Raw genomic sequence first — 26,002 nt, forward strand, 5'->3', positions numbered from 1 at the left:
AAAAAAACCGAGCAAAGCTCGTTCATCGTCTAGTAATAACTAAAAGCTAGCCACTAAATACAAAGTAAAATTTAACAAAAGCGATTATGAAAATTTAATAAAGTTTAAAAAACTAATGCTTATACGATTGTAATTTAAATCTCAATTTGAATTATCTAATCAAAATAAATCGATCCAATCTAAGTAAATCTTAATCATTCTAATTTCATGAATTTATTTTTGATGAGATATGGCTTATTTGCAGTCATTATTACTACTCTAAAATGTATTGTGTGTATATATCACTGTCAACTGTCACTGTGTGTATGTATATATCACTGTCAACTGAATAAAAAATTGCCGATATTGTTTACCTGAACTTGAAAAATGACGGTTTTACATACACACAATAAAATATCGGAAAATGGTCGGTGAAGTCACAAAAAATGTCGAAATCGATCAATCAAACAGAACTTTGCAATTACGTTTGATTGAGTAATGGTCGAAAAGGCAAAAGTTTAACTGATCAATCATTTACATATTGTATATTTCAATTATTAACCGAAATCGAAGTTATAGAGCGAAAGCTCTTTTGTAGTGTTTAAATGAAGTTGATAAAATATGATTTTAATAAGCCGGAAGCGAAAGTTAAATTCGATATTTTCAACGATTTTATTAATCCGCGGAATATTTTTATATGGTTTGTTCACAATTATCAATGATTTTTTATACAACAGATATGTTATCTTCATAGTAACTGACTCTTCAAATCTGATCGCGCCATATATATCTACATACCTACCGATATAGTGCACACACATGTTGACAAGTAGCATTAATGAAAAGTACAAAAGATGGGATAAGCGCGTGAGTAAAAAAGATAGCTATAATTGGAACGATTGCACTTGTTATATTATTATTGCATTTGTTTAGACGCGACTAAAGACGAAACATCCCAATTGGCCTGTTTTCGAATCTTCACTTGACGTGCGCTTGAAACATATCTGCTTCTTTTTACATATAAAATATCATTGACAATTATGGTATTTTTTACGCGCATGCGTGCGTATCTTTTTTTTTTCACGCGTTACTTAGCAACGTTTTATTTAAAATATAATAGTGTTTGGTGCATAAGTGCGTGTCGTTTTAGCACTAACACAGATAATACGAGCACTAAGCTTAGCAATGATTTAGTTTATGCTGTTGGTATGTTTTCTTTTCTTTGTATATGTTTTCATAAACTGTTTGTGGTGTAAGATTATACTTTCTTTTACAATTTTTCCAGCGACAACAAATCTTTTAACATGCCACCGACATCGCTCAGTCATTTTTTTCAAAATATTTACTAATCGTATTCTTAAACGTCTTCCCATATCCATATTTCTTTTAACAAAAATTATAAGAAAGCGGCTGCGTGGTTTTGAAGATAAAAGCGTAGAAACAGATTTTGGTATAGAGCGACTTTATTTTACATCATTAAAAATAATCTGCTATTGGAAAATGTCCCTTTAAGTTTTTTAATAACTAAATTGCTTTAGTTATGCAAAATTCAATTAAAACTTTGTGAATTGTTCTAAAACTCTTATCTCTATCAAGCAAAAAGGCATGTTTTCCAACATACTATAGTAGAATGACAAAAGTGTTATAACAGAATGTAGTTTGTAATTTCTGGCAAGGGAGCAGCCCTAAAAGGGCTTAGCCTGCACTTAATTAAGGGCTATGTAAGCCGGGTATTATAGTAAAAATATTTTTTACCCTGGAGCCTTCATTGTACATTTGATTAAGAGTCAACATAATTTTCTCTGATATTGTAATAAAACTTAGATTTTTTTTCTAGAATTAATCTTGATTCTTCTAAGAAAGTCTCAATTCAATAAAATTCTAAATTCAGTTTCCTTTTTGTGAAAGGAATTTTAAGTATTTTTGCTTGAAAATACAAAGTAAAGCTGACTTATAATTATGTATATGATAAACCTTTAAACCAAGATGCGAAAAATGTACGATAAGTGCAGCTGATTACTGAAATCAGTTTTGGTGCGAAATCTAATAATAAAGGCTCTGAGCTGTGGAGTTCAAAGAGTTAGTTTTAATTATAAAAAAACTACTATGATTGATATATTGATGGCTTTAGTAGTTTTATGCTTATACACAAACGGACGAAGTGAAAGGATCAAAGAAAAATTTAAACAAGATAATTGCAAATGTTCACATTTAAGAATAGATTAATTAGAATTTATGAGATGAAATTGGGAGCAGATATTAAATATAAATTAATAAAAATATAAGCCTTGGAGGGCCTAAAAATATGTACTTAGAAAAGTGTTTTATATGAATAAGGACTGATTTAGCAGCAGAAAAAGAAAAATGGATATTAAAATGTCTCTTGAAATTTCTTATTGATTGTTATTGAGATAAGAAATAGTACATTGATAAGTCAAATTCAAATTCAAATTCAAATTCAAATTCAAAATCATTTATTTCAACTTGGATGCCATCAAAAACACACTTGTTGAATGTCAAAATGTAAAAGAAAATGCTAACTCTACCACCGGTTCCAAAAAAAGCCACAGTCCTGAGAAGAACCGGCGAAACAAACTCAGCGGGCTTTTTTTTTTTTTTTTTGTATTTTCTCAACTATTTTCTTTTTTTTTTTTTAAACAAGAAAACATATTACAGTATACGAAAAAACAAGTCAAAAAAATACAATTCAAATAAATAATAATAATAATGAAAAATGAAAAGGCCAGGAGCGAACGCCTCATTCCCATGTAGTGCCATCTAGTAAAAAAAATATAGTATTATAAAAAAAAATGTAGTAATAAAAATAAGTGATATTTAGTCTATGTAGGTTGTGTTTTATTGTTATATTGTACTTTTAATTATAATTTTATTTAACATTTACACTACAATTTTTCGAACCGTACCATGTTTGATAATAACATAAGTAATCTAATTTATTCTGAACGCCACTTGATTAAAAAGGGTTTATCTGGACCGTATCTTTTACGAATATGAGATTTTTAAGGGTTACGATTTTATGAGATTTTCCAAAGGGTTGAATTTATTTTACGATGTTTTCGTTCTGTGACGACATTTTTATCATTTGATTTTTTTTAGATGGGTATCGAGATAGCGTAATATCATATCATTTTAAGTAGTTTCTCTAGTTTTTTCACTTGAATCCAAAATTTTAACGACTTCGCAGTAGTTAATGAAGTCGTCGTGGCCTAAAGGATAAGACGTCCGGTGCATTCGTATGTAGCGATGCACCGGTGTTCGAATCCCGCAGGTGGGTACAATTTTTTCTAATGAAATACGTACTTAACAAATGTTCATGATTGATTTCCACGGTGAAGGAATAACATCGTGTAATAAAAATCAAACCTGCAAAATTATAATTTACGTAATCACTGGTGGTAGGACCTCTTGTGAGTCCGGATGGGTAGGTACCACCACCCTGCCTATTTTTGCCGTGAAGCAGTAATGCGTTTCGGTTTGAAGGGTGGGGTAGCCGTTGTAACTATACTGAGACCTTAGAACTTATATCTCAAGGTGGGTGGCGCATTTACATTGTAGATGTCTATGGGCTCCAGTAACCACTTAACACCAGGTGGGCTGTGAGCTCGTCATCGTCGTAGAGTGTCACCTTATTTCTAAGGGACATTTTACTTCGCCTACATATCATCGGGTAGAGTCGAGGCATCAACGTGCTTGATATCTGTAGGCTCTGGTGACCACTTGACATCAGTTTGACCGTGAGGTCGTCCACCCTTGTAATAAATACAAAATTGCTTTCACGATGAAGGAATAGCATCGTGTAATAAAAATTCAACATAAACCTCTATTCATGGTGAGTGGCGGTCTTCACGTTATGATGTCTATGGGTTCCAGTAACCGCTTAACACCAGGTTGGCTGTGAACTCGTTCAACCATCTACGCATTAAAAAGAAAATGTACAGATATTGTTTACTACTTACTCCTTCTAAAATAGGATAGATCCAGATGTCCTATCTATATGAATATCATTCATTACTCAACATCATAAAATACATTCAAATTGAGAATTCCTGTTGGATTAGCCGCCAGCCACTTTATGGCAGAAGTTTACTTAGCGAAACCCACAAATACATACACAGCCAAATACACAAAGCTACTTAGCGCAGGTCTATAACATACGAACTTACTAAGAATAATTTATTAAGAACTATTAATTATTAAGAACTTAATACGGAATCGGTCGCGTTTGGCCAATTTTTTTAATGTTTTGGGCATAACGTGTAATAGTAAGATTACGTGATGGTAAACTAAAGTCATGTATATATAGTTATTTTTTCTCCTACCTACGCCGAAAGTTCGGTTTTCCTCCCGCTCTACAGGGAAGAAAGTCTAACTTTTCCTCCTTGGGTACTGACAAGTGCGCATGCGCGTTAATGTCTACGTCTGCTCTCACGCACCTAAAATTCTCCGCTATTGTCGTGCTCGGGTAATTTGCAATATTGTGTTTAGTGTAAAAGTGAAATAAACAAAAGGCAATAAAATTTAATAGTGAAGTATTAAACAAAGATGAGTTCATCAGACAGTTCTTATTCAATTAGTAGTAGTTTATTTAAAAATTTAAAAACAGTTAAATTGTATTTTTTATGAGAACATGCGGGATGGGACTTTTTTTACTTTTCTCCCTTGGGGCACAATGTACTATTCCTATCGTGCCAATGATATACCGTGTTTGTATTGCTTCCGCCTGATTTCCTATACTGTGTTAATGTACCATTTCACATTGGTGATTATTAAAAAAAAATTGGTGGTTATATTGCGAGCTAGCATGGGCGGCAATAGCTCTCCTCTTTGTTTCTGTCACGGACTAATTATGCGTTCCGATTTCAGTGGCATACCCGTTATATTATCACATTGTGACAATAGCCTCATCAAAACCCAAAATGGATGTCACATTGTGTTGCTTATTACACTCCGGTAACCATTTAACATTACACAGCCCGTAAGCTTGATCACAAACTACTGCACTAAATATAGAGTTTTAAAAAAATAAGCTAACTTTAGTTATATATGTATAAACACATTATTGAATCAATATCAGACGGCCGTCTGGTGTAGTGGTAAGTGACATGGTCACTACACAAGGGGGTCGCGGGTTCGAATCCCGCCAAGGGGAGATATTTGTTTGATAAATATAAATGTCTTTTTCAGGGTTATGGATCTATATTAAATATATGTATGTGTATAACAAAAATCTTACATTTATTTCCGTTATCTGGTACCTGTAACACAAGTTCTTTACGAACTTATCACGGGACCAGTTAACGTGGCGTGATTGTTAGTAAATATTTATTTATATTTAATATAGAATAGCTACTTGTCGCCGTCAATGTGGCGTTACTAGAAAAAGATACGAATGATTTTTTAGCACTAGAGGTCCCGCAGTAGTCGAAATTCGACTATAATTAATTGGAATTGTAAGTTTGTACACTATTATGATTATATTTTCAACGCCAAGACTACACTATATATAAAAATTAATAAAGACAAACAATATTTAATCTATTCTCAATTTGACCACAGACTTTATGCAATAAGAAAAGTTTGACAATAAATAAATAATATTATTATGCATATGTGTGTGTGTCAAATACATGGTAGTGTGTGTTATATTTTGATTTATTGATTTAATGTATCTTTTATGCATTATTTAAAAAAAATATTAGCATTGTGCACTTCTTCTCTATATTCTCTATAAGTGTGGAAAATTTCATACTCCCGCGTCCGCGCAATTTTCGTAAAAAGGGATACAAAGTTTTTGCTTCACGTATTAATATATAGATTATAGTTGTACTGTCTGTACATCAAAAATCCAAATTTAGACAGGATGTCAGCATACGCGTTGCAGATAGTATTATCAAAGCTTTTATCGATTGCATTGATCAATTATGGTGTGTTGTTACTGTCAGTGATAGATAAGCCCCTATCGAAACTCATTGATAGCTTGCCAAAGTTATTGTAACGATATGTTATAATGTGTTTCATCGATAATATACCTCTAGGCAAGGGATATTATTATCACTATAAAGAATAACGTGAATAAGTTTTGAGTAGTCGTATATATAGTGATAAAATATAGTGATAAGATTTGTACAATTACATAAAAATGTCAACAGTTTGCTGGTATGATAATACTTAACATCAAGTATAACAAAACTTGAGATAAACACTTGCTGCTTAAATTCATAGTCTATTTTTATTTATTTTTATTGCTTAGATGGGTGAACGAGCTCACAGCCTGGTTTTAAGTGGTTACTGGAACCCATAGACATCTACAACGTAAATGCTACCATCCACCTTGAGATATGAGCTCTAAGATCCCAATATAGTTACAACGGCTGCCCCGCCTTTCAAACCGAAATGCATTACTGCTTCACGGCAGAAATATGCGGGGTGGTGGTACCTACTCGTGCGGACTTACAAGAGGTCCTACCACCAGTAATTACGCAAATTATAGTTTTGCGAGGTTGAATTTTTAGTACACGATGTTATTCCTTCATCGTGGAAGTCAATTGTAAACATTTGTTAAGTACGTATTTCAGTAAAAGAATTGGTACCCGCCTGTGGGATTCGAACACCTATGCATCGCGACATACGAATGCACTGGACGTCTTATTCTTTAGGCCACGACGACTTATCTGATGCTGAGAGGTATTCGAACCACCAATAACCATCACAGCTAGTATACCGTCACCGTCTTTGAGATAAAAGTTCGAAGTCATGTTGCATAATTGCTCTCTCACATTTTAGAATCAGGAAACATGACTGCTATCATGAAATATACAGTGAGTTCACAGTATCCCTTAACACTAGTAAAAATATATTTACAGAATTCAACTTCAATCTTCAACAGAACGTATCTGCTATAAATCCATCCAAGTAACGAATTCATAATTCATGAACAACTCTTTAATAAACTGATTCGTTAATGAAAAAAGAAACTATTCCAAACGGTTTACATCACTGTACACTTTGATGGTTTGGGAGCGTCGGAAATATAAACTTTACGTAAATACACAAACAAAACCTATTTTAGAACAATTCAATAGAAAACACTGAACATGTTAAACGATCGTAAGCTTATTGTTTTCTTCTAATACATCGGAGCGACAGACGAGCATGCTTAGTGTTAAGTAATTGACGTAACCGTAACCGGTAGATTTCAGAAATTCAATCGCAATAAGCAATAGCTCGGCTGTGTATCTGGCTTGCTGGTGTCCATGAGCAACCATGACCACCCTTGAGCAGGAGTCGTATGCTCGTCTGGCTAGATGATAGAAAAAAAAGAGTCCACCTTGAGACTTGAGATCGAACTTTCAATTGCTTCCAAATTCAGGATCTTCGAAACAGAACGATTACAGGCTGTAGACACTGTATGATAATTCAAATTTACGGACGTATCGATAATCCGTTTGACAATCTGGGCCTGTTGGAAGACAATTCCAATAACATTTAAGTAAAGCAGAATAAATAATGCAAAATGTCCATTAATAAGGTATACTGTTATCAACAGTTTTAATCCAGATATTAATAAATATAGATAGATGGTATCATCTTCGATTATAGGATTGTACTAATATGACTGTGATATCGATGAAGGCAAAAGCTTAACGAAGAATAGGTCTAATAAAATTTTATTAAAATATGTACATGCTCATGTACACAAATCAATACGATTCAAGAAACCTATTTGAGTATTTTAAATTTCTTTTACAATAATTCTGAAAAGGCTCACGTGGGTCTTATCGGATGTATCAAAATCACTCAACGAGCTGAATACGTCGAGTTTCCTTTCGAAATTGAATCAGGAATGACGATTATTACATTGCTCATAGGGTACATTGCTCATAGAATAGATGACCGCTGGGATAAAAAATTCCTCTAATGGCAACCGCACATCGCAAGATGCAGCGTGAGTCTCTTCCTTTTCCTTCAATCCATCGCCCATTGCTGAGCATCGTGATGCGCCCGCCTTTTATGATTTGATCTTTTTTTATGATTTGTAGCCACTTATGTCGGTCAGTGGCACAGTGAAGTGCGTAGCTCAATTTCATGTCCAGATACTCGGACACAAAGTCACTCAATCTTTTTTGGCTCCGACCTCGGGATTGTCTTCCATCCACTTCCCCATAACTATGAGCAGCGTGGGTAGGGCTTCCAAAATATGGTTCAATAACCTGCTGAAGATTACGAGAATCCACTGGATGCGGGCAGCACACGATCGCTCATAAAATCGGCTGATGATGATAAAACTTCTTTTATCACAAGTTTTCTCACAGCGGTTTTACAAATATAATTCTCAGAGATTTCAAAAGTTTCAGAAAATCAGCGTCCATGTTAACAGTATCAAGAATGAATCAAAGTATCAGTTTTACAGATAAACTACATTGAATGGCTCATTTTACGATTGTGTATTATTTAGTTTGAATCGTCCTTTTCGAAAAAGTCCATTAGCGAATGTGATCATTAGTTTCTGTTAAGCTATTTTTGTAGCTAAAACGACGTACATTTGTTCATTAAATGTCAAATCAGGTATTTATCATTCTAAGTAGTCGTCCAGATCTTTTCGGATTTGGCCGTGTAAGCACTTTATCAAACAATAGTTTATTGATGTTGTTTCTGCTAAGAAAGAATCTTTAACTAGAATATATGGCGGTCTCGATTTTAAGGGATAATATGTGTACATGTATGCATTCTAGAGAGTGAAGAGACTGGAATCAAAAGAAATAACATAAGGATTATGAAAAAACGTGTGCATTATGTTCCATGGGGAATGCTCTGAGAAGGTTTCCAAGAATTTATTTTATATTTTTAAAGCTTAGACAGATAGACGAGCTCACGACCCACCTGGGGTTAAGTACTTACAAGAATGCCGTCACCTTGAGTTTTAAGTCTCAATTTCAATCACCCTTCAAAGGAAGAGGATGTTGCTAGTATTACCTATGAGTGACAGCTATTTTGGCTTCAGGATGTCCTTATATTTCCTCTACTTTTATGGCAATAAAAAAGCTATATACATTAACTACAATTCTTAAAAAGAAACAAATTGATAAAATTATTCCGTTTCATTACTATATTCGCATTTCGTATGGATTTGACTAGAAGTAACGTCAACGTATTATGAATGCATATCTAAATTACTTTAAATAGACTATTACTCGAATTACTAAGATTTAGTGATTCTGCAATATAATTTCTTATAGTCCTGCTTTTATGGCAATAAAAAAAGCTATATACATTTAATACAGTTCCTAAAAAGAAACAAATTGATAAAATTATTCCGTTTTATTACTTTATTCGCATTTCGTACGGATTTGACTAGAAGTGACGTAAAGGTATTATTAATGCATATCTAAATTACTTTAAATAGAGCATTACTCGAATTACTGAGATTTAGTGATTCCGCAATATAATTTCTTATAGTCCGTGAATTATGGCACGGTATATCTCGGACAATATTAATTTCGTTGTCCGTAGTCCTGTGCGATGTTTTATCGTTTAATAAAACCTAATCCAATTAAATGACTCGGAAGTTATACTATTTAGATGTAACATCAACACTATTACATTCATTGCATACGTGTGCTCTAATCAAATGAGTACTTTTAAATCAATTGGATCGTTTGTTTCATCAAATCATGGCCGGGCGTTAGTTAAACGAAACAAATATAATACGTTCAAACGGTCATGCTTTTATCTATTTTGTGGCTGCAGTCTAGTCGTCTGGTCCGCTCTATATTAAATGCTTAACCGAATTTACATTGTAACATAGATCCACGCCAGGCGGATGTCTCCTGAATCGTTTGGTTACGAACAAATAAGGGCATGATGCAACCTGCCTCTATACGTTTTTTTTTATTTATTGTTTCGATGGGTGGACGAGCTTACAGCCCGCCTGGTGTTAAGTGGTTACTGGAGCCCATAGACATCTACAACGTAAATGCGCCAACCAAGCCAAGGTGGGTGGCGCATTTACGTCGTAGATGTCTATGAGCTTTAGTGACCACTTAACACCAGGTGGGCTGTGAGCTCGTCCACGCATCTAAGCAATAAAAAAATAAAAAATAAACTTAAAAATGACTATAAAATGTAATTTCAATAACATCATACACGATTTAAACGAAGATCTCTCTCAAAATTAAATTGTTCTTTGTTCTCACGAAAAAAGATTAGTTCTGAAGTTCATGGATAAATTTTCTACAAAGCAGGTTAATTTCAACCGCTTACTCAAGACTCCTTGGCTAATATTAAGCTCGGTGTTAATTTTGACCCAGTAGAATTATAAGATTAGCTTAACTCGACGACTAGGGCTTTGAACGACATGGGGTGACCAGCATTTCCTCAAGCAGGTTTTTTTTTTTTTGTATTGCTTAGATGGATGGACGAGCTCACAGCCCACCTGGTGCTAAGTGGTTACTTGAGCCCATAGACATCTACAACGTAAATGCGCCACCCACCTCGATATATAAGTTCTAAGATCTCAGTATAGTTACAACGGCTACCCCACCCTTCGAACCGAAACGCATTACTGCTTCATGACGGAAATAGGCGGGGTGGTGTTACCTACCCGTGCGGACTCCCAAGAGGTCCTACCACAAGTGAAAAGGTTCTTTTGTGTCTTGAATTTTAATTAAAATACATTTCTATTGCGAAAATGATGTTGAATTTCGTTATGTAATTAATATATGACAGTGAATTTTGACATAAATTTTTAAAATTGCATATAACGTGTTACGTTCAAACGCGTTTTATTTAAAAATATTTTTTTCGGTTTTTCCGAGCCGTAGACGTAATTAAAATTTTTGTAACTTAATCTGTTTATTTTATTGTTGAATATCTGACGCGAAGTAGTCATGCGCTCTTGTTTGAAGGATAGTACATCTTTTAAACAACACGATTAAAAATCGAACTCATGTTATGATCGTGCCGGCTCACAAAACTTTATAAAAAAAAAGACACGTAGGTCTCATTGTTATATTATCTCAACAGTTTTGTTGCCTAAGAAACTGGTGCGTGTATCTTGAGATTTGGAGAAGTCTAAAGTACTAAGCTAATAATTAGATTTTTTAGTATCCAATACAATCCAATTTTCTTTAGCAAAATAATCAACAGTGTCTGCAACGAATGCAAATAAAAAAAGGTACAAAACAATATGTATAGTATTGGGGAACACATTGATACCATACATAAAAATACCTTAAACAAAACTTGAGAGGAGAGAGTCGTATGAAAATGCTTTTGTCCTAAGGATTAGTTCAAATATAGGGTTTAGGTAAAAGTAGAAGCATAATATAGATTAAGAATTTCACCATCACCACCATCATTTTTGCCATTAAGAGAAAAAATACAATAAATTCTCCTCAACCATATGCACAATGGAACAATGAAAATAAAAATGTCAAAAATAACTTACTATAATAAAAATAATTAAGGTACTAATCTAATACACGTGTAGTTCATACAAAGGTATGTTTCACGCTTAAAAGGTTTGTCCCGGGGGGAATTGTTGTCACTCAACGGTGTCTACATGTTTTAGGCACTCAGGGCTTATGCCGTCAAAGCGAAAGATAAGAACGCTATATGGATCAAGTAAAATGATGTAACACGAGGTTGTTTTCAAAAGTCTGTAGGTAGAAAAGTTATATTTATGAAACTCGTAATTAAACTGGTATCTCAATTCCAAATTCCCTTCACACAAACGAAGTGCTTTTATAATAAATAACAACTTAAGCATATTTTTGAAATGCGAGAGAGTTTTATGAGTACAAGATAAGGTACAAGGTTATTATGCAAAAAGTCGCAAACTCCAATTCAGATTCAATCTATTTTAACACTATTAGGTACATTAGCTATTAAAGTTTTTCTAAGATTCAGAGTTTTTTTTAAGTTTTTTTATTGCTTAGATGGGTGGACGAGCTCACAGCCCACCTGTGTTAAATGGTTACTGAAGCCCATAGACTTCTACAACGTAAATGCGACACCCACCTTGAGATATAAGTTCTAAGGTCTCAGGTATAGTTACAACTGCCGCCCCACCCTTCAAACCGAAACGCATTACTGCTTCACGGCAGAAATAGGCAGGGTGGTGGTACATACCCGCGCGGGCTCACAAGAGGTCCTAAGTCCACCAGTAATAAAGAGCGGAAAGCGAGGCGTTAGTTAAAAGTTATGTTATTAATAGTAGTATATCGATACATGTAGGCCATTTGGTTTCCGCGAGCGAAAAATAACAACAAAATTTCACAACAGATGAGTCGTGTGCTCGACATACTTTTTCTACTCTGTAGATGCATCTAAATACCATTGAGCCCAAATCTCATCGGTTCTTGTCAGTGTGTCGAATTCTCTCAATTTGAGTCCGTGAGGTCATCTACGCGTCTGGCGAAACGGAATAACTACATACCAAAGTATAGGTAGGGTAATGAAATAAAACGGACTGTTTCCATGAAAACTGTAAATTTTAAATAATATCTTAAATTATAAGTCTAGATTTTGAAACTTTGTGACGATGATACTGAATTCTCTTTTTGAATTTTTCATTTTGAATCACCAAAAGCGTATTTATACAATAAATTTTGTAAGACATCGCTGCAAAAGTAACCATCAGATAATGGGTATTGGTAATAAATGCCAACAAACTGTTACACTTTACGGGAGGTCATTCCAATTTTATTGTTTAATCGGTACTTATTAAAGCGTTAAATAATGACGAAGTACAGACAGTGAACTTGTAAAATGTCTGCTATTTCTTAGACGTAATAAAATTTACCAATTTGTAATTTTATGGAAATCACTATTGTATGTTTTATGTAAGGAATCTTCATTTTCGCAGCCGAAACGGTATTCTACGTAAACTTAGGTTTATGATTACATAATTTCTCATTAAATGAGCTCGCAATGAAAACAAACGCCACTAAACGCTCGTAATATTCCAGACTTTGAAACGGCACCAGCACCTAGCGCCACATCCTTTTTGTTTGATCTATATCTATGCTTGATATAGAAATGCAAAAGTTGAGTTCGGTATAGGTAGCGACTTCGCAATTTTATAATAATACTAGCGACCCGCCCTCGCTTCGCTTCGGAAACATTAAAACACACATGAAACCAAAAAAAAAAAATTAAAAAAAATTAAGAAAAGTAGCCTATGTTCATCAGGGACAATGTCGGCTTCTAATGGAATAAGAATTTTTCAAATCGGTCCAGTAGTTTCGGAGCCTATTCGAAACAAACAAACAAACAAATCTTTCCTCTTTATAATATTAGTATAGAAAATCCATTCCACACAGAAATAAAAACATTTTTAGCGGTTGGTGAGGCGTGTAAATCCCACCGTGAGAGCTAGTGGTGTATTAATAGGTAGTTTACAGAGCGCCGATAAATGGGCATATATTTGAATGATGGTGGCTCGGTAACACAGCTTAAATGAACAAAAAACTTCTTACTCATCCGTGGTCTCCACTTCGTACTGTGTTCGATAATGGTGGCGATCTAAAAATAAATTTTGAATAATTTAAATTTAAATTCGATTTGAAACGGAACCTTCGTGGAGGCTTAAAAAGTTTCCCACAAAGGTGCATATTTTATCTACATTTAAGTAGAGTGAAAAGTTCCACGCGTCGCGTCGACCGACTAATAAATCTCAATAAATATACAGGGCCTATAATTTATATCGAACAAATTAATCAGGCACAGCTTGTCCTAAATATATTTTGTTACTCCATACAACATATCTGAACATTCGCATTTCCACTGCATGTATTCTTTTTTTATCCACCACTTTCGTAGCTCAATACTCTGATCCGTATAACACAAACAGATCCTCACAAATAAATAAAACTCTGAGTTCGATACGTCGATCCCAATTTCACTGTTGACTTATGTGTCTTTCGCCTTTCTTTATTTCTATCATTTATTACAGTACTTCGGAAACATAATGGAGATGATACTATCTCAGTTTTATAAAGAATTAGGCACCGTTTATAAGTCTATCTGAAAACAAATGCCTCAGACAGAGCGTGTTTGGAGCGTTCTATTGGAGAAATATCAGCAATCATTTACCGACACTCCCCTAGAAAAACTTACATCAAAGATTTCATCAACGACTCATCGGTTCATGAGTAAAATTCCTTTTAAATTTTCGATTCTTAGTAACTTAAAATCTTTAGTGTCATTTAGTGCTATGCCAACCAAGAAAACCGTAAAATAAAGGCAAGATTAACTAAACTGTAAAAGTAATTCTAATTGTGTCTACACCTCGTCGTCGTGGCCTAAAGGATAAGACGTCCGGTGCATTCGTATATAGCGATGCAACGGTGTTCGAATCCCGCAGGCGGGTACCAATTTTTCTAATGAAATACGTACTTAACAATTGTTCACGATTGACTTCCACGGTGAAGGAATAAGATCGTGTAATAAAAATCAAACCTGCAAAATTATAATTTGCGTAATTACTGGTGGTAGGACCTCTTGTGAGTCCGCACGGGTAGGTACCACCGCCCCGCCTATTTCTGCCGTGAACCAGTAATGCGTTTCGGTTTGAAGGGTGGGGTAGCCGTTGTAACTATACTGAGACCTTAGAAATTATCTCAAGGTGGGTGGCGCATTTACGTTGTAGATGTCTATGGGTTCCAATAACTACTTAACACCAGGTGGGCTGTGAGCTCGTCCACAAATCTAGGCAATAAAAAAAAAACGAATAGAAATACATTTCACACTGGTCCTTAAGCTCATTATAAATGATCTACTGCTTGCTCATCTTGCAAAATATGTTAAACAAAACGCACAAATTTAAATAATTCAGAACAGCCTTTGTATTCAATTTAACAACACACTTTGTAAATGTCGTTTTCAGGTATTAATTACTAAGAACCCACACAAAGAACAACGATTATATGAACGGTTTATTTAATAGTATGGTAAAGCAACCACTTCGTCCCGTGAACAATTTAACCCGTATTCGGTTTAGTGAAAGAAACGATAACAATGCAAATTTCAGTGTCCCATTGTCCTTCGGGGGGGGGGGTATAGAATTACGCAATTGAGTTGTACGAAGGATTGCGAGGCGCTTCGTTAATTTGCGACAACATTAATTCTATTTTAACGATCCTGGATGTTTTCGTATTGCTATTACAGTTTTATGTAACGTTTTTGGGTCTGGCTTAAATTGTGAAAGCGCGCGTGTAAGCTGTATTTTTATTTTGTTGTCCAATTTTTTTTTTTGTTTTCCGTAAATTTTAGCTTTTTACATGTACATAAAAATATTTGTTTTTGTAGCTACCGGCCGATATACACCATAAATTGAATACCGCTAAGTACTTTATTACTGACTTCGAAATCTCAGTAGTATTGGAAAGAGATTTTCTAGGCCTTCAAATCAAAACAATCTGTCATAAGGTATTGTGGTACAAAAAATAGTGATGTTAACTTGTTCTGGTATTACCAACGTAATAGGAGGAGTGAAGTAAATAAGAGGAGACAATCAAGAAGGGCACCATAGCTTAGCCGAGTTATTGAGTCGATTTTTTTTTAATAGAATAGAATAGAATATTTTTAACAGAAAAATTAGAGAATATTTAGAATAGAATATTTTAATAGAATATAAATAGAAAGAAAATGTTGCTTTATTCTTTTCAAATTGACAAACTTGGTCAGAATAATAAAATAATCCAGATATTATAAATGGCGACTTCTGTGGTTTATTTTCGTATAGCATTTTATCTTTTAGAAGTCATTACATTTATATAATCTTAAAATGGAAGGATGTTACGATTGAAAATTTAAAAATAAAAACATAGCTATTTTAATTTATTCACAGGAAGCTTTAGACTTTCTAACCTAATACCTTCAAAACAACAAAAGCGTTGTAGCGAAAACACCGAGACTAATTTAATATTTGTGAAACGTAAACCTATAAACGTCCTATGAAATCCGAAATTCATTGGAAACTCAAAGCTTTTAACATGGTTTTGGCCCAGATTTTGTAGTCAATCCACGTGTTGCCAGTGTGTAATATGACGTCACACGCGTCTTCTCCGATAATGTATGTGCTTCAGGTTTAATAGCGATCGTTTCCGTTGCCATGGCAACCGTGTAGTGTCACATACACGCGCCTCTAAAATGATAATTATGAGAAGATAATGAATTAAAAACAATATTTTCTATATCATGACTTTAAAAAGATATCCTTTTTAATTAATATAGTTTAAATAAATAAGAAAATAATGTAAATTGGTGATTAGTTTTACGACTCATAAATAAATGCTAGTCTAATAAAGATGATATGATCAAAAAGACTAAGACCCATATGATTACTTTTATGTGTTTAGTTGGGCAGTAACGTATTTATGTACGTGATTGTATGTACCTAATTACTCGTAAATATAAATGCTTATTATAACAGTTAAAGAACCATGATGTGCTCTATACTAATAAGCATACACTCGGATGATTTTAGTAATCTATCAAAAGAAACAATTCCAAACGTAATTTATTATAAATACTTAAAATGAATTTAAAATATTTTTGTTTGTTCACAGATGAGCTGGTACAGCGAAATACATCAATTTCTAATAAGATGAACATGAAAATTTGGATTTGATATGTTCGGAAATGATACTCTTCAGGATGTTATGGCCTCAACGATAGCCGCGAAATATGAACCAGCCATGTCTCTGAACGGGACCACATATGTGGGCGGGGGGGTACTTATCCTCACTCGAACGTTGACGGGTGAATCAGTTGAGATGATCGACGAACCGAAAACAAACAAAACGATAGACATAATAGACGTGAAATTAGTTCAAGTCGCCTTTTGCATTCTCTACACAATAATCTTTGTTCTGGGCGTGTTCGGAAACGTCCTTGTTTGCTATGTGGTTTTCCGCAACAAAGCTATGCAAACAGTCACGAACCTTTTCATAACGAACCTGGCTTTATCAGATATATTGCTGTGTGTCTTCGCCGTACCTTTGACGCCAATGTATACGTTTTTGGGACGATGGGTGTTCGGGAGATTGCTCTGTCATCTGATGCCGTATGCACAAGGAACAAGTGTGTACATATCCACGCTGACGTTGACTTCAATAGCCATAGATAGATTTTTCGTGATAATATACCCGTTTCACCCTAGAATGAAACTGAACACTTGTATTTTTATTGTCATTTTCATATGGGTGTTCTCTTTGGTTGTAACATGTCCTTACGGACTATTCATGGGTATACAGACTACCAACAATGAGACGTATTATTGTGAAGAAAGTTGGCCCTCAGACAGATCTAGAAAAATATTTGGCGTATTTACGACAGTTCTTCAGTTTTTAATACCCTTTTTAGTAATAGCCGTATGCTACACGTGTGTGAGTATAAGATTGAATGATCGGGCTCGGTCAAAACCAGGTGCTAAAAATAGCAAAAGGGAAGAAGCGGACAGAGATAGGAAAAGGTGTACTAACAGAATGTTAATTTCAATGGTCGCGATATTTGGAATATCGTGGCTTCCTTTGAACTTGATAAATATATTCAACGATTTTTATGCTCAGATGACTGAGTGGAACTATTACTTCGTGTCATTCTTCTTGGCTCACTCTATGGCCATGGCTTCGACTTGCTATAATCCATTTCTTTACGCCTGGTTGAATGAAAACTTCAGAAAGGAATTCAAGCAGGTGTTGCCCTTTTTCGAGTCGAATGGAGGCGTAAGGAATAGTTACCATCCAGGACGTGTGCCACCCCACAAAACTAACAAGAACGTTTGTAATGGCAACGAAACTATACAGGAAACTTTACTGGCGTCCTCGTTCAATAGGGGACCTTCAATCAAACAGAGATTCGAAGGGAACGGGAAGAAAGATAATGGAATCGAAGTTGAAAACATTTTGTTGGAGGACAAAACAATCTCAGCTACTTTTCATACAAAGACCGAGAACATCAATTTACAACTGATCGATGAGGAGTCACATTTCAGCGACCACAGAGACACAAAGTCACCGATATAAAGGTGAGTTTTAAATTATAATTTTTTTGTTAAATTTCTTCTTCATAATAGAATAAAAATAACATTAGTACTTCAGATGTGAACTCCATAAAAGTATTAAAACTAATCTACGCCATTCGTTTCTACGTATAATTTATAAATATAATTTACCTATTGGTCTTCATGTCGAATCAATGTCAAAAGAAAAATCGAAAGTTTGCTCATTTTGCTGGGGTTTCAAATGGGATAGTAATTGAACAGGGAATACTAAGGTGCATTATGGAGCATAAAGTATGCCATTAGAAAGGTCTAGAGAAATACATAATAATAAATTTGAATTTTGCTTCTATGGATAGACAAAAAAATATTGTATATAATTCCAAAATAAAATCAAAATCTTTCGTGACCTATCTTATTAAGTCCACCAGTTGATAAAAACCTTTTATTTTACTTCCTTCCCCTATCTGCGTAATTATTGAAGTTCCTTCGCAAACACTTTCACTGAGTTTCAGTGGCTGCCAATTACAAACTTGACTTTTCGCAGTCCTTGTTTCTAAAACTTTGGTTATAAAAACAAGAGGTTGTCACCGAGACTATCTTAATTTGACTTTAAATCCCTGAATTACGAAATTACAAAAGAGAACATCATATTTGTTAACATTTATTTTTGTATTAAATTACTAAGATGCCCATTAAAGTGCAAAATTATTTTGTGACGTGATAACGTCTTTTTTTTATTGCCCTTGTAGGCAGACGAGCATACGGCCCACCTGATGGTGAGTGGTTACCGTCACCCATGGACTTCAGCAATGCCAAGGGCAGAGCCAAGCCGCTGCCTACCGCTTAATACTCTCCACAAGTCGCGTTTGAAGAAGGAAGGTCTTATAATATATCGATGAATACCCACTGCACGCACGGAAAAGTGTCACGTTCCGCCTGAGTCTAAGCGTGCAAGCGAAAGCGCGGCACAAGCGATAGAGAGGCACGATCGGCCAAAGCGTTAATTTATCGAAAAAATTGTAATTTTCAATTAACTTCTTTTTTTTTATTATATAAAATAACGATAATTCAATGATCATAATTCAATTCAAGTCATAAAAGTATGCAATATTTCCTCAATGCTTCTTTATGAAGTTAACACGTAAAACCGAATGACAGGCTATTTTAAGTTCATAAAATATTTTGACATTGATTTAAAATACCAAAAATTGACTTATTCCTTTATCAGTATTCATAAGCCGAATGAATCAATAGAATTAGGTTTGAATGCTAACTTAAACGCACTTTAGATTCGCTATTTGATTAACAATAACATCTAAATCGAACATTAATTAATGCGTGGAGTGATAACATAGTAATTTGTATGCAGATTGGTATTTTCGGTAATGAATATCAATTGGTACAGCAAAATTATTGTTCACCATGATTGAATTTTAATTAAATAATTTGTTTTAGTTTTATTCGTATCGTAACAATTAACTGTTACAATTTCCTGAGACATTGAGATGAAAGAGCTCTTTTTATTTGATTTTTTATTTTTGCTGTCTAGAATTAGGCTCTAGAAAAATTTCTTTCCCGAGCACTTTATTTAGTATGTCCATTCTTGGACAGAGCCCTTAGTGGTAAACGGCGACTTGACTACCCGTGGCATTGTTGATGTTCGTTAGCTTCAGTAATAACTAACCATTGGTAAGATCCTTCGACGCTAATGTAAGGTTCGAAGGGTGGGGTAGCCGTTGTAACTATACTGAGACCTTAGAACTTATGTCTCGACGTGGGTGGTGCATTTACGTTGTAGATGTCTATGGGCTCCAGTAACCACTTAACACCAGGTGGGCTGTGAGCTCGTCCAACCATCTAAGTAATAAAAAAAAAAGTTATTTTATTTATTGAAAATATTTGATATTCATATTTATAATTTTCACAGGTACCGCCTAAACGCCACAAAAACTATTCATAGCGGCTCTTCAAACTTTATGTGCGTTATGTAAAATCATCCTACTTTATCGTATATGTATTTACAACTAGCTTATCGATTTTAAGTCTTAGAATATACGTCATAAGAACTTAAATTACTTTGCCACATTGAAAATGTACTTTGTAGTAACGTTATTTATTCTAGGAATGTATTGATTGAATAAATTAAATAATCTTAGAATACGTTTCATAAATGTCGTTAATTAATTTAGGTAATTAATTAAAATTAAGTAAAAACTAATTTATAAAAATGTATTTAGTGCTACTAAATAAAGTAATGTTGAACTAAATTAAGATATATTTAGAAATGAATGGGATTTACTGACTGTGATGGAAGGTGATCGTTTGTATTGTATTTGTATCATAATGTATAAATATTTTTTCTTTTTCGATTAAATCAATTTTAATAATAAGTAATTTTAGCAAGTATCCAAAAGGCCTATCTAATATTATTTTTAAGCTGTAACGAATTGCTTTTCATTATTATATAACGCGATTAGTGTCCCTTAATTAAACTAATGAGCCCGGTTTCAAATTACGTGTAAATAAAATTATGTTTTTTGATTAATACTAAATGGTAAATTTTAATTAATATTATTAAATAATTAAAATAAATAATTAAATAATTTAAAAAATATTACGTATTTGAAATCTTCGTTTATTATGAGACACTAATCAACTACATAAATTAGTGTTTTAATTATTATATCTACGTAACTCGGTAGCTAATAATAGTATTATGATCTCTTACACAGTAGAATGTATTAAATGTAGAAAAAACGTAATAATCTTGTTAAGCTAATGTAGAAATTGTATCGTGTGATAAATATATAATATGTATTATTATATATTTAACTATTTATATTTCATTAAGTTGTTATTCGCTTCGTAGCATTTATTGTACGTAGTAGATACGTTGTAACGTGAAGAAATAAAGAATTGTTGTTTTTTAAGACGTTTTCATTTATTTATTTTCAAGGCACAACCAACTAAATTTAATTACTATGTAGTGCCCGCTAAACTGAATCATACTTGCCTAAAAATAAGATTTAAATACTATATGTAGTTGAGATATTACATTTAGGTCTGGACAACTTTAAGAGAAGAGAATTGTTAACAGAATTAGTCATTTGGTTGATGACAAATTAGATTTAATTATCATAATTTGACTACTGGAGCACGAAGTCCGGATTCGATTCCCGGTACGAGTCAATTTTATTCAAGATGTTATCTAAGATCTGGTTGCGAATACTTGTCTCGTATGTGTTTTCAGTATCCATAAAACACAAGGAAACAATTCAGATCGATAAATCAGCATCTCCATCTGCTATAAATAATGAAATTAAAAACACATGTGGCACTCGGGGACTGCCGCCGCCTTAAAGCTATTGTATAGCATTTTTTTTCAACTTATGCAATTATAATTAGACAATATTTAATTTAATATTAAAACAATAATAAAACAAGACCACGCTGTATTTATAAACATTAACAAAAGCAAAAAATTTACTGTCCCCTTCACACTCATAAGCTAGATCGCGCGAGAGAGAGATGGGCAGACTTTTCATTATGCGCATGCAGTGCAACGTCACGCCGCGCACGTATTCAGAAACACTACACAAGAGCATCGTTTGAATATGTTGAATATGAGCTACATGGTAGGTGGAGTGGCGGGTGTTAGGTTTTATTTTCGTTACCGAATTTCTTGATTCGGTCGCCGCGATCAAAGGCCGCAGTAAAACCTATGCAATAGCTTAATACTTTTATGATGCCATTGAACGTTTAATTTAGTTTACTTTTTTAAAGGAAATATTTAATTTTACTCATAAAGAAATAGCTAAGACTTACTAAAACATACTTACCAAAATTTTTTTTTTTTTTTTTATTGCTTAGATGAGTGGACGAGCTCACAGCCCACCTGGTGTTAAGTGGTTACTGGAGCCCATAGACATCTACAACGTAAATGCGCCACCCACCTTGAGATATAAGTTCTAAGGTCTCAATTATAGTTACAACGGCTGCCCCACCCTTCAAACCGAAACGCATTACTGCTTCACGGCAGAAATAGGCAGGGTGGTGGTACCTACCCGTGCGGACTCACAAGAGGTCCTACCACCAGTAATTACGCAAATTATAATTTTGCGGGTTTCATTTTTATTACACGATGTTATTCCTTCACCGTGGAAATCAATCGTGAACATTTGTTGAGTACGTATTTCATTAGAAAAAAATAGTGGGCAGATTACGCAGAGACATAAAGAGGTTTCAAAAGAACAACTGTCTCAAGCACGTGACATTCTATACCTACATAATTCCAAAGTACCGTACATAATAACCAAGTAACTTGGTTAGACTTGTTTGTTTCCAACTTAAAGCGTATTCATTCCCTAGTGACATTATTGTGTCATTAAATCACACTACGAAGGCGTAAAGAAGCTAGATGGTTATGATGAATAGTGTTCTGAAACTCTAATTAGATTTGTATTTATATTCTTGTTTGCGTATTCTTTTGTTTCAGTCAGAAGAGATCCAATTATTTTTCAGTGCTAAGACTCAATATTTGCTTCGATTAAAAAGCATCTTGACTACGCTAGATAATTATCTCCCACAGTGAACTTGAGTCGAGTAGGAGTTAATTACGAATTATAAATTATGATTTCTAAGATTCGCATCACGAGATATTTGAATAACAATATGATGCCCGACAGTCGAGTTAGTCAGAGCCCAAGAATAGTAAAAGGCGGTGCGTCATAATTGTGAACTCATTTGTGACTTTGCACCGATTGTGTTTGTTGACGTGACAACGTCTTATAATTCGATGGAGCCAGCTGCACGCACGAAAAAACATGACTCATGCGGCGTTACCTCGCTTTGAGGCTTTCCATTTAAGGCTTGAAGTGCAAGCGAGAACGCGCAACGAGCGACAAAGAGGCACAATCGGCCCCCGCGTTCGGCAGCGTTCGACATATATCTTTTTTTTTTTTTTTTTTTTTTTTTTTTTATGATTGAAACTTTACTGGTGGCCCGAAGGCCTTTCCAGTTTCACCAGGACAGGTGGGCGAGCAAAGGCTCAGCCAAGAGGGGTGGGATTTGCTAACAACTGCCCGAGCGCCTCCGAAGGAGACCTAACAGCTCAAGAGCAATTGTTTCGCGAATGAATCTACTACCGGATCGGAATCGCGACCCGCTGAGAAGATCCGGCGAGAAACTCAGCGGGCTGATGCATGGGTTAGGTTGCACGTCGACCTCTTTGTCGAGTTCGACGAGTACGGTTACCGGGGTCCCTAAGACTGCCCCTAGTATTAGAGCTGAAGGCATCTAATGCAAAGGTTATTGGATCTGATGGATCCGTAAGGACGTGTCTAGGGCGTCGACGGTGACTGGCTCCTGCATGATCGGGATTCGGGGAGTAGTCAGCGGCGGCAACGATAAGGCGATTATCATGACGCATAGCCTTATCGAAGTATCGTTCCGACGCTGACTTCATGTATTTCCGAATTGATTCGAGGCCCAGGTCGTCGTGTAGGTCAACGTTCCTCACGAACCACGGAGCCCCGACAGCTAACCTGCAAAAGCGGGATTGTAGGGATTGGAGGGTGTCTATGTGTGTGCGGGCTGCGTGAGCGAACACCACACTCGCGTAAGTCATGACGGGCCTTATGCAAGTTTTGTAAAGTGTCACCTTGTTCCGAAGGGACATTTTACTCCGCTTACAGATCATGGGGTAGAGTCTACCGAGAATAAACGCGGCACGGTCACGGACTGATTTTATATGCGGGCGGAATGTCATCGATGCATCCAGGGTAACGCCCAGGTACTTGACCTTCCTGGCCCAGGGTATGGGTTGTCTAAAGAGAGTAATCGGGGGTGTGAGATTCCTCCTCCTAATCCGGGAGGAAATCCGTGTAGAGCTTCCCCTCTGAAATAGCACCGCAGTACTTTTCGCTGGGTTGATGTCTATGCGCCATTTTCGGAACCACTGTCCTAGGGCTAGGGCTGCGCTCTGAAGCTTCTTTGCGATTAGGGACTTATTTCTACTAGAATAGTAAACAGTCGTGTCGTCGGCGAATAAAGCTAAATGGGTCGGCGGCGACCGGGGAATATCGTTGACGAATAAGCTAAATAGGAGGGGTGAGAGGACAGAGCCTTGCGGGACTCCAGCTGTGAGAGGTCGTGGGGAGGAGCGGGTTCCCTCGACTCGATATCGAAAAGAGCGGTTCGACAAGAAGTCCCGTATGATGAGCACGAGACTATCCGGCACGCCCATGTTGAATAGTTTAAAAATCAAACCATTGTGCCAGACTTTGTCGAACGCTTTTGCGACGTCGAAGAAGAGAGCTCCCGTGTATAACGGTTTTGGTCGATTAAGCCCCACAAGAATGTGCTCCGTGAGGCGGTGCACCTGTTGAACGCATGAGTGATTTGTACGGAATCCGAATTGTTCATCGATCAGAATGCCCTTGGATGAGACGAAGTCTCTGAGGCGTTTGTAGAGCAGACGCTCATACAGTTTGCCTAGAGACATGAGGAGGCTAATCGGGCGGTAGCTCGTCGGATGATTTTTTGGTTTACCGGGTTTATGTATGCCGATAACGTCCGCTTCTTTCCACACCGCGGGAAAGATACAGTTCGCCATAGCGGCATTGAAAATAGATGCCAACATCACGATGAGTTGGACGGGTAGAAGTTTAATAACGCGGTTAGATATACCGTCGGAACCGGGAGCCTTGCGAGGACGTAGGTCTTTGATCAAGTCTTTAACTTCTATCGGGGTGACGGGTGGTAACGCATCCGATGGTGGCAAGCAGGCTCTGCGTTCTACCTCACTGTCTACTAATTCTACATGAACAGGGTCCACGGATTGAGTGCTGGGCGTGCACTGGGTTTGCAATGTATCGGCCAGCAGCTCTGCTTTTTCGTCATCATCGAACGCCGCGAGTCGGCCTGAGGGGCCTACGAGGGGGAGCATAGTTACTACCGTATCCGATTTGAGAGTACGAGCTAAGCGGTAGTAAGACCTTTGGGAGGGCGCGAGTCCTTCTAAGAAATCAGACCATCTGGCATCTCGGACTTCGGCGATGCGAGACTTTACGTCGCGTTGTAGGGCACGCATTCGAATACGATTTTCCGCGGTAGGATACCTGTCGTAGGCGCGTATCGAGGCGTTCTTAGCTCTAAGGAGTTCCCTAATATCGTCGGACAATTTGAAGCGGTGAAGGAAGTCCTCCGCTACAACTTGTTTCGATGACCTGTCTAATGTCGAGGTGATGTGTGACGTTAAGATGTCTATGGCTTCAGCGGTATCCTGAGGAGACGGGATAGAGTCCGGGTTAAACGGGAGCGATGGTGGATCAGATTCAGCCAGGCTGATGCCCAGCGTGTGCCAATCCACCACAGTCCTCGTGACGGGAACGGAATCGGGAGCGCGACCGAGCTTCATAACGACGGGACGGTGGTCTGAATCTAACTCTGAAACTACTTCGATCGAGTGTAAGCGCAGAGTTACGTTTTTTAATAACGCTATGTCGAGTATATCCGGGCGATGCGCGATGTTTAGCGGGTAGTGAGTCGGGGTTAGCGGAGCGACGATATCGAAAGCGAGATCATCGACTAACGCGTCAAGCCGCCTGCCATTCGGGGTTGTGGTGTGTGAGTTCCACCTGATGTGTTTACAATTTAGGTCGCCCGCCAGAATGACAGAGCTCCCCATACCGAGCAGCGCCTCGATATCACTGCTTAGAACGATCTTATCCGGTGGAAGATAAACGGACGCGATAACGATCGGCGCGTGTCCCGTCAGTGAGATTCGGCACACTGATGCTTCGATATTAGCGAGCGCGGGAGGATCAAGCGGGACGCAATGCAGGGCTCTTCTATAGTAAATGACGGTACCACCACCACGGGCAGAGAGCCTGTCGTTCCTGACCATGTTATAGTTCGCGATTTTAGGGTCACGGCGCGCGGGCTTAAGTAGGGTCTCCTGCACTAAAAAGATATCAATTTGATGGTCACGCAAAA

The 26,002-nt window shown here is 36.3% G+C and overlaps 1 protein-coding gene across 1 annotated transcript in view; it reads left to right on the forward strand.

Moving 5' to 3' along the window:
* Window positions 1-20,697, forward strand: part of NGR-A11 (neuropeptide receptor A11) — a 59,038-nt gene extending 38,341 nt beyond the window's left edge. Inside the window, exons 2-3 of the mRNA XM_089731060.1 lie at window positions 16,572-18,031; window positions 19,935-20,697. Coding sequence (XP_089587186.1) covers window positions 16,635-18,029 — 1,395 coding nt within the window. The 5' untranslated portion in view covers window positions 16,572-16,634 and the 3' untranslated portion in view covers window positions 18,030-18,031; window positions 19,935-20,697. The remainder of the gene's footprint in view (window positions 1-16,571; window positions 18,032-19,934) is intronic.
* The last annotated feature ends 5,305 nt before the right edge of the window (window positions 20,698-26,002 follow it).

The sequence above is a fragment of the Bombyx mandarina genome, chromosome 11 (assembly GCF_030267445.1).
Source record: "Bombyx mandarina strain Sakado chromosome 11, ASM3026744v2".
NCBI classification, from domain to species: Eukaryota; Metazoa; Arthropoda; class Insecta; order Lepidoptera; family Bombycidae; genus Bombyx; species Bombyx mandarina.